At 39.0% G+C, this 18,209-nt stretch overlaps 1 protein-coding gene across 1 annotated transcript in view; it reads right to left on the bottom strand.

Annotated features, from left to right (window-relative positions):
- The window catches only part of LOC124164525 (neprilysin-2-like), a 160,246-nt gene extending 154,244 nt beyond the window's left edge, over positions 1–6,002 (bottom strand). Inside the window, exon 1 of the mRNA XM_046541881.1 lies at positions 5,524–6,002. Within this exon, the coding sequence (XP_046397837.1) occupies positions 5,524–5,552 (29 nt within the window). The 5' untranslated portion in view covers positions 5,553–6,002. The remainder of the gene's footprint in view (positions 1–5,523) is intronic.
- Between the last annotated feature and the right edge of the window lie 12,207 nt (positions 6,003–18,209).

Here is an 18,209-nt window from a genome sequence, read left to right as displayed (position 1 = left end):
GATAAATATGTGACGACATGCGATAGAAATACAACGCTGCCAAATACCTAAGTGTACGTAAGCTGAACGTCATCACTGGCGACTGTGCTTGGATTGCTGCGGCAGGTTGTATTGCAATCGTCTCACTGTATCTCTTATTTCAGGTGAACGCTGGAGACCTTCGGAGATATTTGCTTCTATCGTCCCTTGTGGATAATTTCATCGTTTTTATCATCGATTATGTTTCAGTGAGGCAGTATCCGTGTATGTAAATTGATTGCTATCATTTTTAGACAAATATTTTGTGGATGTAATCTCACACTGTACCTAAAACCTTGTAAGAGTTGTTAGGTTTCCCGAGTTTAATGTTAAGTATATCCAAGTAGAGTTAATTAAGATATTCAATTTTCTTGAGCTGTTAGTGGAAAAAATTATACCAATTACCTACTCTTCTTGCGATCTGATTTTTTAATGAAAACATCTCCCATTTCTTCGTCTGGTGTATTGAAAATAGAAAAATAAAAAACCCAGTTAGCGATTAACTAATTTTAAAAAAGTCATTAAAAGCTACTTGAAAAAATACTACTCATTCAAATCTGAAATACAAGCGCGGTTCTGTGGGTCTGAGAAAGAATGAGAATAAAGTCAATGCTCATAAAGTTTAATGTAGGTACTCAGTCGATTATTCCAAAATAAAATTCCAATTGCTTTATGTACTTTTCATTGCATCCATGTATATCAGAACGTACGCTAAAAATCATTGTGTTAAACGGCCTTGAGGCCGCGAAAATGTGCCTTCAGGCTGTATTGTGCCTCTCTACTGACCGTGACCCTCACGATCACCGAAGCGCAAGAAACATCATGCATGCAATGTTATAATCGGCCTACATCCCTCAAGTCCATGACAAAATGAGCCAACAAACGAATTTGCCGTTTATGATGAATAACGTACTCCATCATCTGTCATTTGTACAAGCGTAATTATTTCTCAACCGGTTTCTGAAGCGGATTGTTTGACGGCATTGTATGCATCGCTTTAGCTGGGAGTTACAGGAAATTGCCGTCTTGAGCGATTGTATTGATGTATAAAATGACGTCTCGGGCAAAGAGATCTCATTTTGGAAGTGGCAGACGAGAGCTTGTGGTAATATAGGATGCTCATCACAAAAAAATCTTTTTTTTTCAAGTCCACAGTTTTTAATTTTTCCGATATAATTGGTTTTTGTTATTTCCATTATGCAGTTTGCACACATGCTGAAGTCCGTCAAATAAAAAAATATGTGCATTTTTAAAATGTTCTTTCTTGTTAAAATGAAGAGTTCGTTTGTCGTTTTCAGATGATATTCAATTTAAAAATAAAATGTTCAACTTAAATGAATCTTTTTTCTAGGTATTAAAATTGTGCAAAATTAATCTTGGATGCGAGGATACTTATCATCAATATTTAATCAAATAATCGTAATATATATTTCATGAGAAACTTCCGTTTTATTTTCCGCATGCGCTTTGAAAAGGGAGTGGAAGAAATGTTACGTTTCTGCTTGGGTTTGCTAAGTTCCGTCTCGACTGACAGACGAATGGCCCATCACAAACAAGCGTGGAAAAAAACCACCTGGCGTGTAGGCGTCCCTTAAGAGCGCGAGGAAACGTCATTGTTGATCTCTGATTTTCAGGTCGCGTAGAAGTAAACGTGCCGAAGCTGTGGGAATCTTTTCAATGGGGAAGAATACTCATAAATTGCCAATTTCTTGAAAATTCCAATTAAGCATCCATACGCCCACACCTCTATGATGGCCATATCCCCAGGTATCAAATTAAAACGGGGTATTAGTTTAATATTAGCAAAAAATCATTTTTCGCACTTGCTTAATATAAACATTGGGCTACACTTATGTATTAAAATATATACTTTTCATACAACTTCACAATCACACAAGTCGCCACAGGCGAATATACAATAATAATAACAGATAGAAATTGAAACAAAGAGACAGAAACATAAATACAGGACGATGACACACTGTGGCGTGGAGATGGAATGAAGGCCGAAAACAAATGGAAAAATTTCACCCGAACCGGAAATCGAACCACGGACCTTCTGCTTTCCGGGCAGATGCTCAGACCACCGAGCTATCCAGAGTTATTCCCGGTTCAGGTGAAAAATTTCCATGTGTTTTCGGCCTTCATTCCATTTTGCGTCAGGCGTATGTGATTTTATTTGTAATTAGCTTGGAAATAACTTGGACCTCATGAAAAAATGTTGTCAGTAAAACTTGAAATTGGAACAGCCCAAGTGGAAGTAGCCCAACAACTCCTGTACCAAACCTACTGTAGTTTTAGAACTAAGAATTTACATAGCTTAAGCTACATTGAACCCTTTCGAACTATCGTATTAAGTATTTAATTCCGACAAATTATTGCCTTTAACATTATAGCTTCAGGTGGAAATATGCAAGATATTCACAGTAAACTATTTTCGACGTTTTCTTGTATAAGTAAGGGAATACGTTCTGAAAATGACTGGGGAGATTATGAAGGTCAAAATTTCTTCCTATTGGGCCTCTCAGTTTATATTCCTGCGGAAGAAGCAAATTGCTGCGCATAAGCGTGGCCTTTTTCTTGCCTCTCCTGATGAGACTCAAAGCAAATAATTACGTTGGAGCTCCCAAGTACGCCTGCTGATAGTCGCGCTTCTTAAGCAAGTTAAAGGCAGCTAGGTCACGAGATGAGGTTATTGATATGATGTAAAGCACTACTGAGTGGTGATTATCTTCGGATTCATCTCTACCACGAACGTTGCTATGGAATATGATAAAGAAGTTTTCTGACCTGAGTATTTTGACTCCTTAAAAGAGCAAAAAGTTGTGGTTCAGTAATAATATCTTCAATTAGCCAACACCAACTGGTATCTGTAATTTGCGCTAGACTCTTCCTAAGTCCCGAAGATAAGCCGCATAATCATCCATAGCTGGAATATCTTTTTAGGGGTATGCTAACATGAGTTTCTCAGTTAATTATAGGGTACATATGTTCGTCTTCCACTTTTGCGGCAAAATGAAAATTCATTAGGTCAAAAACACTGCATTCTAGACAATGCCACATCCGAAGTATACCTAATTAATTTTTTCGCATTATAATTCTGGTAATTCACTGGCACTGAAAACGTGGTCGGTGTTATCTTTTTTTATGGCCCCTACGATTGTTACTGATTGGCATCAACTCAGTATACACACTTTAAATTCAACCCATATCGAGAATTTGACGCCATGGTAAAGAGATAAAATTGCAAATAAAGTTAAATTACAGCACATTTGAAGAAACATCAGCGCTATTCCAGCAGTAAGTGATTAGTGCGGCTGAGTTTGTCAATTGTCTGATATTCTTAAAGTTATGGAGAAAGGCGGATATATAAACCAAGGGCATTGACATGATGGCTGCAATTCTTCCTGTTTCTGTGAGAAAATACTTTTAAAATTAAACGAGAAACCTTTGAGACGAAAACTGCGGGAAATTCCCACGGAATGCCTCGGAGGAGTTGATATGCGATAACAGTTGAGCGTCAGAGTATGATAATCAAATCTTACTTAACTCGAAGCATAACACCCGGCATTTGATAAATTTATAACAAAAACTTCTCTCGTATCTGAACCATTTTAACTGCTTAACTCAAAGCTTAACAGCATTTGAGAAGAGCTACATTATTGAGGCATGGTACGATATGAAGCGAGAAGACCAGTTTCGTTACAAACTCAAAGTTGACATGGTTTCATATCGAGCATGTCGAATTTTGCATTAAGTTTAAGGCATTTTCTCGTCCCGAAAATGGCAAAAACTGGTTATTTGTGGTCGTTCTTTGATTTCGTCTTTGATTTCACATCTAAATTACTTTTATACAGAAAGGGCCAACTTAGTTCATTGATTAATTCTGCTTTTTATGGACACCGCTTATCTCAGTTATGAATACCGTTACGATTGCTCTAGAAATTGAGACTATTTCTAAATTCTATTACAAATGGTAAAATAAGCATAATAAATATGAAATATCGAATAATTTGTTATTCCCGAGTCCCCTTTCACAAGTTATTCGAGCCGGTAATGTATTAAAATACCTAATTCCGATAAGGGTAACCAACATTCTGTAGCAAGAGTTTCACTCAAATTTAAACTGTGACAATACAATGTTCTATTCAAGTTTTTTATGTACTGTTCCACAAAATTTGTATACCTTACTTTTAAACCTCGTAATTAGAAAAACGCGACAATCCTCGAACTGTATTCCAGCGAAAGTTAGAATACGGCTGTTCTGGCGAGATTTCTCCTTGAATTAAAAATTTCTATAACATTCTGGAAATTATATTGGGACCAACCTCCTAAATCTTTCCATTCAGAGCCTTAATAAATATTTGCATCTTGCTCCATTTTCCTAAACCTCAACACCAGATGTCATGTTGTAGAATAATAAACATATCAGCATGAATACGGAAAAATTCCACGAAGTGACGCTTGTGATGGTTGATTGAATGCGAAAGTGGTAATTTAAGTTTGCGGATGTCACAGTTTCCTATACCTTGACCTTTTATTGAAAATATAGTTATATGAAAAAACTTCCTCGGGAATCCAGAGCTATTGAAATTGAAATTTTCATTTGAAACTACGATTCATATCGGAGGAAGAGGGTATCGGTTTGTGGAGAAATGCTGCGGTTGAATGCTTTCTTCTCTGGATGACAGTCGAGTGAGAAGTTTTACCTCTTACGTTTCGATGGCTTGCTCGGCCATCTCATCAAGTTAGGTATTCTTGCACGGCTGTCAACCCTGGAAGAATTCATTCTTTATACTCGCAAGGAAAGAATCACATCCTACAATACTACGGCTGTCGATGGAATGGCGCGAAGATGATTTCAAAAATAAAATGGTGATTTATTCGTCCTGGAGCCCAAATAAATTAAACGGAAGTCAGACCACAGATTAAGAAAAACCGGTTGACGTATAAAGGAAACGGTTGAGGTTTTATTAGCTTTATTAGCTGTTAGGTTTTAATTCAGAAGGTGTTTCATGAGTGAGAAAGTGCATTTTATAGCTGTGATTTTACTTAATTTGTTTAACGCTAATATTCCACCTCACTCCACCGCATTTTTCAGCCATAAATATGAATATTTGGTTAGGTACATGTAATGAAACTCTGGATAATTGCAATATCAATCTGGAAAGCCGGAAAAAGTTTGGAAAATCATTTAGATATTAATAGGCCATCCTGAGTTTATGATGCCGCCCTTATGGCTAAACGTTAGTCTAAATATGAATATTCGGTAGGGTTATATTTTTACAAAATAAGCTGGATAGTTGGTATTTCAGCCTAAAAAGCCTGAAAAGCATGGTAATATCATCTTGATATTATCTGGCCATCCTGAGTTTACGCACCCGCCCTTATGATTAAATTTTGGTCTGAATAAGCTGGTGGGAATTGACAGGAAGAATGCGAGATCTATCGGGCGAACGAGAAAAGCCGGTCGCGGAGTCATTAAAAAAAGCAGCGGCTACTCACTTGATAACGGTTCTCCGGACGTTGGTCATCTCACCACGAAACTCGTCTTCCTCCTCTGGATGGACACCTGCCGCAATAATAGTCCTCCGCCGACGGCTACAGTCTCCGTCCTTGCACGGACGGATCAGGGCCCGCGCTGCACCCGATAGGGCGCAGGGAAGGACCGCGGTCTGCGAGTTATGTCCGGCAGTTTCCCGTCACTCCCACGGAGAAACGGTTAAAAAAATGCGAGATAACACGTTTAAAATTGGAAGCGTTCGTAGCACTGTATGAATCAAAACTGTTCACACGGGATCTCCCGTTCTACGGCGGTAAACGTTTTAGGGGGTTGTTTTCGGAACAATTGAAGCACCTGCCGCGCTCCGTCTCCGTTGAGTTCCTTTCGGTGGGATTGAGGTGTTTGTTGTGACCAGGCGAACACCGACCTTACGCCGCAACTGTGGCTAGGTGGCTGTTTGTGTGTGGAGGTGAGGCCCGCGAGTAGGGGAAGGGAGGTATGTGGCAGGAGATAGTGAGAGGGAACGGCCTCCTCGTAACCACCCAACCAGCCAATCAACGGCGCCGGAACTCCCCCTCCCTCCCCTCCTCCCCCTCTCCTCTTTCCCCTCCTGCCGCCACCTCCCGCCGGTGCCAAATGCCCATCTCCTCCTATACGTCCCCCGTACTCACCCACCCCTCACGAGCAACCCTCCCTCCATACTTATGAGCCTTCATGTTCCTTTACCTCCCTCTCGCAGCTTCCCTTACTTCACCTTGCTACACCACATCCCCTATGGGTTTACTGGGGTTCGTCAGGTGCCACGTCATGATAAGCTACTTCTTCGCTCGATTTATGTTTTCGGAATTGATAGGACGTGGCGGCCACTCTTGTGTAGGATCTTGAATTCACGGAATTCAACTAAAAATAAAAGTAATTGTGTATATATATTCGGTGGAAGGACATAGTGAAATTGCGAAAAATATATGACCTTTTCCTAAAATTAATTGCGTAGCGTACCAAGCGTTTCAACTTTTAAGTCCTTCTCAAGTGCAGTGTCAGTGGTCAGTTTCTGGTGCTATTTTTATTCTATTTCAGTAAGTGGGGTCGGGAAGCATACGAATGATTTGCCATTTATACAAAGTCAGGGAAGTCGAAGATAGAAAGCTGGTATACATTCCGTCTCCAGCCTAAATGGAAGAGAAGTATAAACGTAATGTGTTGCTATGCATAAATATACCTTATCTGTAAATTACTAGGAGATGAGGACAGTTCTGCCGCACGGAAATAAATTTAGAAAAGCATTTTAATGGTTTGATTAGCGGGTTTTTGGTTAATTGGATTTTTTTAATATTCTCTTTTTTTTCATTTCCATGTGATTTGTATGTGGAACAAATGAATTGTTTGATTTTTTAAATTAATTTCTTTAGGTGCTGTTTGTATTTTGATTTTTATATTATATTGTTGGTGAAACCGAGTCTTACGATCCTGCGAGGTTGCGATCCAGAAGCTGACTTAATGCGTCAATGGACTAATTGCCCTGAATGTTCTGAAGGAGCTGGAAATTGGGGAAGAATGAGGCAAATATGGTCTCGAGGGGATAAACACCACGATTCCCCATAGGGAAATTCGGACCGCCATTGGGACGGCATAATATAGCGAAACGTAAAGATCACTTTTACTGGAGTTACTAATTCTATTCCTAGGGACAAAAGTATGGTCGATTTTTATCTCGATGATTATAAAACATTTTGATGATTCAAACAGCATTTTCTTTAACTGTCAAATATTTTTCTCATTGAGGGATTGCTTTCCTCTTTGGTATGAACCTGTTGTAGGTGACACAAGTAATATTTGTGTCAGAGCTCTGAATAATTCTGAAAAAATTCGTAAAGCCTGTTGTGAAAAGGGTTTCGGATGAGAAGGTAAAGGTAGGTCGTAGCTCGAGTACGCGGCAAGCATGAGATTCGGCACAGAAAAATGTAATCCATGAACTAAATAGCCACCTCCAGGGTGCAGAAAAGTTTCTCGGGTTTTCCACCGGTTTATGTCGTCCATGTCTCCCGACGTTTCGATCCGCGACTTGCTGATCATCCTCAGGGGATCTTCCGAATCAGGATTATCAGCAAGTCGCGGATCGAAACGTCGGGAGACATGGACGACATCAACCGGTGGAAAACCCGAGAAACTTTTCTGCAACTGATGCGCCGGGAAAACCTAAGATCATACATCAACTCCAGGGTGTGTGGCACGGGGCGATTCGAAACCAGGCATGCAGCACCATTGGCGCAGCCACGGGGAGGGGTTTTCTGGGTTAAAACCCCCCCCTTGAGCCTTTTTAGCTTTTACTTCATCCAATTTATATTCTTTATTTTAATAAATACTCGTGCTAAATTAATGTTTTTAAAAATCACGTTTTCAACATCAAAAAACCCCAAAATTTTCGGAGGAGGGCCCCTAGTACCCTTGGCCCTGAGTTGTTCTCCATACACCCCGAAGAGCTCCGAACTCTCCGGTAAACCTCTCCCATTTCAAAATTCTGGCTACGCCACTGTGCAGCACTCATCCTAGCCTTACCCTTTCTAACCCAGAGATACTTCTAGGAGAAATCAAATCTCAAGATTTTTCATTTTGAAAACTTGAAAATTTTGCACTCAATCATAATTATCGTGGCAGCTAAATATTTCGACATTACAATTTACACCACAAAATAGTGCGTAGTTTAGATATTTCTTGAATAGAGCGGAAAATGTATACATTTTGAAGTTGCTCAGACGCAACATTGAGTTATAATGGGTTAATCAGACACGCGCTCGCTTGCCGGACACAGGCCGAGCACACAGGACAACGACACGCGGTCAGACCAAAAAATAGAAAATTGTTAAGGACACGAAAATACTACCATACCAATAAAACTATTAGTTACTAATAGAAAAACGAAAATTTAGTGATTCATACATTAGTTATAACATGCAAAAAATGCATGTCGATAATTCTTATTTACTAATGCAATAAGTTATTAACTATGCATACAAAGATTTTACTTAGCCCGAGTCAAGCTATCCTACAGTTGAACTATCGTAGGTCTTATCGAACTCTTATTACGATCAAGTCTTGTGTTTTTACAGTATTCTTCCGATTAAGGTAGGTTTGCATGGAGTATTGAAGAAGTATTCTGGTAGTATTATGGTCCCTTTGTTGTACGCGGAAAAAGACATCTTAAATCTATCGGTTCAACAGTCTATTACCTTAATCTTGTAGTATTCTATGTTGTAGTTTCTATCATAATAATTAGGCTCTCTCAAAATATCTTGAACATCAGACAAGTGGTATTCTACTTTGCTGTAAAATATTTATTCTAAATTTTTCCCTTCGATCGGTTAGACTTTCCTATTCTGAAGTCCTAATTAATTCAGTCCTACTACTATGCTTATCGTAGCAATTGTTAACAAGGGCGATTTTTTAATAAGTCAGCGGAGCAGCGATACCTCGAAAACTGCTACTTGTTATTGTACTTAAGGATGAGTTGCTGGCGATGCTACGGAAACATAGACATTATTTTCTTTTGATTTCTAGTTTATTTATTAGAAAAGATGGAGTATTTACCGGTTTACGACACTTCGAACTCGGGTATCCCGACTTGTTGTAAGTAATCAGTGGCGCAGCGAGGGGGGTTTTGGGGGGATAAACTCCCCCCAGAGCTCAGAAATTTTTTAAAGTTTAATCCATTTTAATTAATTGGATTAATATTACTTACAGAATAGTGTAAATATTAATATAATATCCCTCCGAAAGCAGTAAAACTCACCACTTTGTACCGTTTATCTTGAAAATTTTCTAGAGGAGAGCCCCCGCACCTCCCGCTTACCCTGGCGGGTATTCCACACCCCCAGACACCCCAGTATTAGTTGTGCCTAAAAACCCCCCAGCCTTAATTCTAAGCTGCGCCCCTGTTAGTAAATAGCTTATTAATGTATGTATGAGCACGTCTTATTACGATCAAGTCTTGTATTGTTAAAGTATTCTTCCGATTAAGGTAAGTTTACATGGAGTATTGAAGAAGTATTCTGGTAGTCTCCCCTCCCTTCATGTACAATATTATTTGATCCATAAAAAGGCCTACTCCCTTTCATTCTATCTTAGTAGATTAAAATTTTGTTGAAAACTTTCTATCGGTTAGCATTCGTAAATCGCCCAGCGTATTTCAGCGGGTCCCTAAGTCGTCATTGCTGCAACCTCGTCTTTTAATTTGCTGCACACGATTCGTACAACACTTGAACTTACTCTTAAGGTCGTTCCCTTTCGAAGAACGATGGGTACTACGGAAAACAAGGGTGATAACCTTGCCATTCAGCATCCTTAGACTGCAATGGTGAGATCAGGATAGCGTGGGAAAAGAGATCTTGAAATACGAGCGGCCTGCTTGATGAAGTGATTGAAACGATTTTGTTACGCAATTCTGCGGGTTTAGGAATATGGAAGAGGGAATTGTACATTCGTTCGGCGTGAAGGAGATCTGGAAATTAACAAAGAGTATGCTAGAGAATAACGTGCTATTCAAGGCGTGAATGTATGTTTCTCTTTAATTGTGTAGCAGAAGCTATAAACTTTTCAGGCCTATCAATTACAATGTAGTTTTTATTGACGTACATTGTGGCGAAGAATGACATGTATGAGTTTTCGCCTTAATTACCGTTGAAATTTTGAAAGTCGATTGTAAAATGAAGTTTGTTTTTTTGCCTAATGTAACTATTGGTATACATAGCTATAATATTCATAGCGATATTAGTTTACGTAGGTGAATTTTTTGCAATTTTTAGAGAATTTTCCCCGGAGTTTCCTTGAGACCAAGGAATTATTATTATTATAATATTCTGTTGACGACGCGTCGCAAATTTTTGATGATTTATACCTTCTTGTGGGAAATACGCTGTACACGAATCGCATTTATTATGAGATGATATATTATAAAAACAGTGTGTACGCTTTGAACCATAGCGAGAGTTTTTAAATATTACCAACCCCACTGCATGACCACAATAATTATTTAAGATCGTATGCTTCAGAGCATCCTGAGGAGTTGCCAGCCCAAGTGGCAGTGGAGTACTTCTTTGGCTGCACAAATCTATGTTGCAGGTTCGAATACTGTGTGGTTGGTAATTTCAGCATCCAGAACTCGGGCGTATAATCTTCTATATTATTTCTACTGTACAGATACCTTTTTCTCAACTTATACGCAACCAAACTCTACAAATGAGGTACCAAAATGCACAGAATTTATCAGAGAACATGCGAAGGCATATCTTACTTCCTAAATATTGCTGTTTCCTAAAATTGGTTTTTAAATAATTAAAAAAACCGGTAAATATTCCTGACGTTAACGGCGCACAAACTGATACATTTGTTCATTTGCAACAATATCTCGCATTCTTTAAATAACTTTTATCAAAATGCGGCTGATTCCACATTCAAGTCTCCTGTTGATACGTAAGTATGAGTCATCATGTGCGTTTAACAGAGGATATTGTAATTACTTCCAATGTTGTGTTTAAAGAGGTCCTCTGACCTCAATTTGTACATGAACATTCCAATTAAATTTGTACATAAGACCTTGCCTTTTTTTCTACATTTTAAAATTAGAAACGCACCTATCCCTCTGTGTACCTGCATTGAAAAGAGCGGGGGAAGCCCGCTGGGAGCGGGTGCAGCACGCTCGTATATTTGAATATCTATAAAATAGCAGCCAGAGTTGAGTGATAGGTCCACAAAATTCGCCTGTTTACGGAAGTAAAGATGGGAGTAGACTAATGAGCGCTCTGTGTGTGACCAAAGGTTCCCAGACTCAAATTCTTTTCACGGTCTCAAGCAATGCAATCCTCGAAGTGCAAAGTGGCCCAGGAAAAGGAAGGCTCCGCTACTGTGAAAATATTCTCACCTATGAATACCGACTTTTGTGTTGAGACCTCATGATAAGAAATAAAAGAGCACCCTAGTTGGCTGCGAGTTAGCCAAAAGCCGAGGCCTACACGGAAGCCCTAACTTCAATCGTAGTATATGGACGCATGCTATTGATAAAAATATTAGTTTTTAAATTTATTATTGATGACAAGAATATATATTATTTAAATTATTATCTATAACATCAATAGATATTATTTTCATCTTACTCCAACTCCATGAGCTATAAATTTAATTGAAAAAAATTCTAATCGAAATAGACATATGAAAACGAACGCTTTCGTAGACCTTTATTTTGGTGGTATGCACTCTTCGCCTGAGCCCTTTCTGCTAATAGGGAAGGGCTGAAGGAAAACTGACCCCCTGATGTTGCCTCGCTTCCTATCGTTTCCGCTATTCCATTTCCGATTTCTTTCGAATCAATGAAACCCTTCTTCAACTCTTGTTCAACTCTGAATTCCTTCCTCCTAAGGCCGGCACCTGTTTCTGGCACCTTTGCTTTCTCACATCACTTACTTCCACACCCCACCTTCCTCTAATCGCTCTTCCCAATAGAATTGTGGATATCGCAAGGAGCTAACTTTCCTCGCGAGTTCGAGGCAAGTTTCTTTGTTGGTGGTTACATCGAGGAACGAATTCATGCGTCAATTTCGTGAAAAAAGTCAAAATATGATCTCCTAATTACCAACCTGATGCCTAACAAGGAAAAGAAACAGATAATATTGCGGCGATTTACGCTAGGTTTTTATTTTATCTGTATTTGTACTAGCTGATATGGTCCGTTTTCAGGTTCGATAATATCTCATCATTCGGGTGCTTACTTACCTTGATAGCGAAGAAGTATTCGGGCCTCGAAATGGACCCTATCATCTGGTTCAAATCTCGAGAAAAATTTATCCACGATCTTATATACTTTACCTATTACCGTTATAAAATGGAATTTCCACGGTGAACTTCTGATGGTCTGAATTGTTGTTTTAAACTTTTAAATTTTCTAAAGGCTTTAAAGTATATGTATTTCAGTGTGTCTAAGAAACGCAAATTACAACAAGCAAAAATGTCGTTTTGGCAAAAAAATACCTATGCTAGACACAGCGCGCCACAAGACTAAGAGGACGTCGAAGTACAATTTTTTTCTCATCACCCCACGACTCTCCTGGAGTAATCACCAAGTTAATGTGGCAATCGAAGTCAAAAGATGTTAAATAATTGAAATTAGCGGTGAGGTAGCTGAAATAGTGATATAGATGTAGTACAATTTCATGGGGTCGTCCTCATTTCAAGTATTCGGTGTTTGCTGGTCAGCATAAAAGGGTGTAACATTGAAAACAGAAACCTTTACAAGATGCATTAAAAATGTGGTGATGTATATTCACAATTATTGCTCAGTCGTGGCGGAATATCCTTAAATGCACTCTTTATCACCTTACAAAAGTATTATGTTGACTGATTATTCAGTTGAATACCGCGGACTATCCAGGGATAGCCCACACAGTTTCCCAGTAATGGATAATTTCTCATCAGTAATGCCATAAATTTGACTTGATAGCAAACTGGATTATAAAGCTCCAGTTGAAGCCATATTTTCTGTAAAATAAATTGCTTTTCGTAAATTAAAATTTTATATACAAAATACGTATTTATTTGATCAGATTAAAGTAATTTATGTACACACCAAATCTACATAAACACCTCGCGGGAATAGCTAGAAACTGGATATCTATCTTCGGAAGAAAGAAAAATGGATCCATTAATTCAGATTAAATCGATACCTAGCATGAGAAACATAAAGTTTATTTCGAAAGTCTGGTCTAATTGGTCAGCGTAACGGTCCGATTAATAATAATGATAAGGTTATCAAGGGAAGTAGTACTAGTAAGTGGTCCAAGTGACGCGAAGATATATTATACCCCCTGAGAAAGAGTTGCTGCCTTGGATGGAATGGTAGGGCTAGACAGGTCTGGGAAAACTCAAGGTAAAATTTGTCATGACGGCCGAATGAAAGGAACAATCAGCTGGTTGAAGCCTTTCACGTTTCACAAAGTGTACAATGGGCTTAATGAATAAATTATTATGGCATAAATCCATTATATTCTTGGCTTTAGGACAATTTTTATTTGTTCTAATACTTTATATAAATTTATTAGAGAATTTATTTAATTTATTTTACTCTTCTTGTTCAAATATTTAATAAAATGAACGAAAGGAGAGGGTGAAATTTTTGGCAAATGAAGATTCTGTCAGGGAAAAAGTCAGGGACTTTGATTTCGGGAACTTAGTAATAATTCTTAAGGGAGCTGATATTGACTTTCCGAAAACTAGGATGTTAGATGATTGTGGAGCTCATCATTTATCAATTGTGCGGAAGCATCGCTCATATCCTTTTATCGTCTCCTGTGTTCCCGATAAGTTATGAATATCTGTTTATCTCTCACCTATTGGTGTTTTGGCCTGTGTCAGGATTTCTGTGACCCAGCTTTGAGTTCGATTCTTAATTTAAATTATCTCCGAAAATATCTCCCAGATCTATCTCCCATTCCATGATATTACATTTAATCATAAGTATTAGTTCCGATTATGCTGATTGCTATTCGTAGTTATTTAATCTTTTCGTAAGTTTAAAAAACTTCAATCATCATTAGGTAAGAGAGCAGCAAAGCAGATTTTAGAAATCCAAGAAATTTTACCTTTTGAAGGATCTTCTGCGAATTATAATTACACTATTGAAATTGTTGTAATTGAATTATGCAAAACCGATAAAATATATTGAAATATTTGAGTTTATCAACGTATTTTAAATCAATTATTGGTTGATTCTGGATATATCACCCTCTTATCTTCATTCATCCTTGTTGTAAATACTTGTATGTATCGTTAATATAAACAATATTATATAATTAAAATATGAGGCATGATGGTCCTATGAAAACAGTCGTATCAGGGACGCCGACTTGCAAAAAATATTGGGGGGGCCCAATGCGGGGATCTTGCCCCGGAAAATTTTATAAGTAGTGAGTTTTAAGTTTTTTAAGCATTTTAGAAGAGTCATATGATCAACATTAGAACCCTGATAACTCGAATCTCGATATCTGGACACTCCGGGGAAAATCGACCAGTCTGGCACATTTTTCCTCACACCCATAACGAATTTTTGAGGGGGCTCGGGCCCCATGGAGTCGGCGCTACTGAGTCGTGTAGAAGGACAAGTGGAAGGGAAGAGAGGCAAGGGATGGCCCCGAATGAGTTACTTAGGACAGGTTATAATGAATGTATAAGAGAATAAATACGTCGCTTTGAAAAGACTAGCGAACAGGAGAGAGGAATGGAGAGCTGCGTCAAAACCAATCTTTGGGTCGATGACTAATGATGGTTATAAAACATTACAGTAATTCTTGTAACTCTTGCGTTGAAGTTAGCTGGTCATAAAGTACTGTCTAACGGAAGAGAACGGTCATTTTTCTCCAAGTCTCCTGTAAAAGGATTAAAGAAATCAGTAGGCAGAATTTCCTCCCATATTTCTTTATTTTTGCGGCTAGGGGCTGGTTTTGTTCGCCGGGGAAGAGGAAAATGCTGAGTTCGAAGAGGATAGGTTATCCGAAGGTTATCCGAATTTCCTCCCTCATGTTTTTTATTGCCCAGGCAATTCTTCGAATCACCCGCGTAGCCTTCAAACTTCTCGTGAATAAAGTGGAGATGACGTTGGGAGACCTGTTGGGTGGGGGTTTAATGAGTGGCCATAGCCGAAAGAGTGAAATTTATGGGATATCTTGGTGACAAGCTTTTATTCCGAAGTGTTGCGTATAATGGCTTTGTACACTATCATGAACGCAGTGACCAAGCTTGATACTCCAAAAATGAAATTTCTGCAAAAAAATAAACATTCCGCTAACATCTCCATACTGGTGTCACCATATTGACTCCTCTCTATCGAATATAAATGGCAATAGCAGTTTGTACTGTAAAAACTCGCCATATACTGCTTAGAGATGGTAAGTTCGCGATTACACTAGGTATTCAAAACGAATAGTTTTCGTGAATGTTATACAATTTCACTCAGCATCCATCGAGGTTTCAACGTAGGATAAGAGTATTAAGAATATGGATAATTCAAACCTTTTAATTTATGAATTAAGTATTTTTATGATACTTGAGCCGATCGTAGCGCCATTTTCAGGATACCAGATTTGACCTCAAATGCCAGATTTTTTTGCTAATAGCTGAATAGTTAGTACTTTGATATTCCTACATTTTATTTTTATCGTGATTACTATGATATACAGGAAATTACGTTTTTTTTTCGAAATGACGCATATTTTGTACAATATTTGAAAAATATAAATAAAATAATATCAATTAACTTGTTTTTTCAAAAATAGTATAAAATGCACTAAATAGTAAATAATACGCTTTTCTACACTCGGAGAATAAAGAATGGGTTGCAATCCTTAATCACCTATTAACCTCCTCGACACTCATTTAATAAACCTAATCACCGCTCACACCCTATTCTCCGAGTGATTAAAAGCTTATTTTTTTACTTTTTAAGCACATTTTTATTGTGTTTTGGAAAAAAAGTATTTTTTTATGTTTTTCATTTTATTTAAGCAATAATCTGGTGGTAATATTATAAAATGAACCAAAATTTTCCATGTTAAATAAAATCTATTGGGCTATGTCGCCGCGTCAATTTTTGGGTGGCGCCAACGTTTCCCGACCGATGCCGGTTAGAGAGGCCATAGAAAAAACTAAAGAGGAGAAGAATAATTTTAACAGGGACACCGGCCTTAAAATAAGTAGCACTTGGCAACCCGTAATCCGGAAAAACTATCAACAACCTACTCCTCCAACCTCCCGCTCCCCTCCCTCCACCCTTTGACACGGGTACATATATATATATGGCTATAAATTCCCACCTCATCAGAATCCCTTGAGAAAGCGACCATGGTTCGGGAAACGTTGGGGAAACCCAAAAATTGACTCGGCGACATAGCCCAAAAGTTTTTATTTAACATGACGAATACCCGCGAAAGTTTTAACGAAGAGTTACAAAAATTTCCATTCCGTGTCATAAAAAGTGTTCGCCAAAAGCATTTGTTTTGGATCGCGCGGTCGCGAGCCTACCTCCCTAAACCACCGCTGATCACACCAAAACTCCTTGTCGGAGTACCTCCCTCTTCCCTCTCTGTGGTCGCTTGTTCCAGCGGCAGTGGCGCCGACTCCATGGGGCCCGAGGGGGCCGGAACCCCCTGAAAAATTCGTTATGGGTGTGAAGAAAAAATGTGTCAGGCTTGTCGATTTCCCCCGAAGTTTCCAGATATCGAGATTCGGGTGATCAGGGTTCTAATGTTGATCATATGACTCTTCTAAAATGCCTAAAAAAACTTAAAATTCACTGAAATATAATCGGGTGTTTTCCCGGCTTAGGTGTTGGATGAAAAGTTCTCGGGCTTTCCACCGGGTAATAAAATCCTTCTCCGCCGACGTTTCGATGTCCATCAGGGGACATCGAAATGGTGGCCCCTGATGGACATCGAAACGTCGGCGGATAAGGATTTTATTACCCGGTGGAAAGCCCGATAACTTAAAATTCACTGCTTATAAAATTTCCTGGGGCAAGATCCCCGGTTTGGGCCCCCCCAATATTTTTTGTAAGTCGGTATCCCCAGGGGCGCAGCGAGGAATTAAGGCTAGGGGATGTTTTAGGCGCAACTAATACTTACGTGTGTGGGGGTATTGCATACCCACCAGGGTAAGCAGGAGTTGCGGGGCCCTCCAGAAAAATTTTAAGAATAATGGTTCAAAATTGCGAGTTTTACGGCTTCCTGAGGGATATTTGATTAGTCCTATCACTATTCTATAAGTAATACTGATCCAAATAAGTAAAATTGATTAAAATTAAAAATTTCTCTGAGCTCTGGGGGAGTTTTATCCCCAAAACCCTCCCCCTCGCTGCGCCACTGGGCATCCCTGTCCAGCGGGCAGACAAGGCGAATGGACACGAAGCACGACCGTAAAAAGGGAAACAGCGGATGATCGGGTCGAGACGAAGAAAGGTGTTGTCGCTCGCCATTTTCACTCGGAAGACATTTTTTCATCGTTGCGACATCGAGTCAGCGGAGGGGAACCGGAAGAAAGCTAGCGAGGAGAAGAGTAGCTGGGGCGCTGGCCGGCTGGAAAGTTAAGCTGCTGGGGGATGGGATGAAAACTCTTCACGGTGTCTACAGAGTGCTGCGTTTTTGAGGCAAAGGGTAAGTATATTGGTGAGGCGTTTGGAATGGAATATGGAATGACCAAAGTTCCATTCATCTACCATTGCGGAACATGCAGGGCATAAAATCATCATAGAAAAAAATGTGTCTTATGCCTTTACAATTTATTTATTTCCATTGCCCCGCAAACAGCAGATTTACGGCCTTTTATAATGGGGAATTAACAATTAGCAATGAATGAACACATTCACACACGCCCATGCCCTGGATAAGGGTAACTTTCCCAGGTGGGACTCGAACCCGCGACCTTCGGTTTGGCAGGCGAGGACTCTACCCCGCCGCCACCGAGGCTGACGTAAAATTTGGGATTTGTTAAATTACTGTAATTGTGAGATTTTAGAAGCAACAATTTTGTCAAAAGTTTATTTCACGGAGTAAATTTTTATAAGTAGTAATACTACATTCATGCATCAAGTGTTAGGTCACAGGAAAGATAGTGTGGCAGTAACTGGCGTAGCAAAGATTTTTAACTCCGTTCGCTT

This window comes from Ischnura elegans, chromosome 8 (assembly GCF_921293095.1).
Source record: "Ischnura elegans chromosome 8, ioIscEleg1.1, whole genome shotgun sequence".
Lineage (NCBI taxonomy): Eukaryota > Metazoa > Arthropoda > Insecta > Odonata > Coenagrionidae > Ischnura > Ischnura elegans.
The sequence above is the reverse complement of the archived record's forward strand: the minus strand, read 5'-3'. Positions and strand labels throughout refer to the sequence as shown.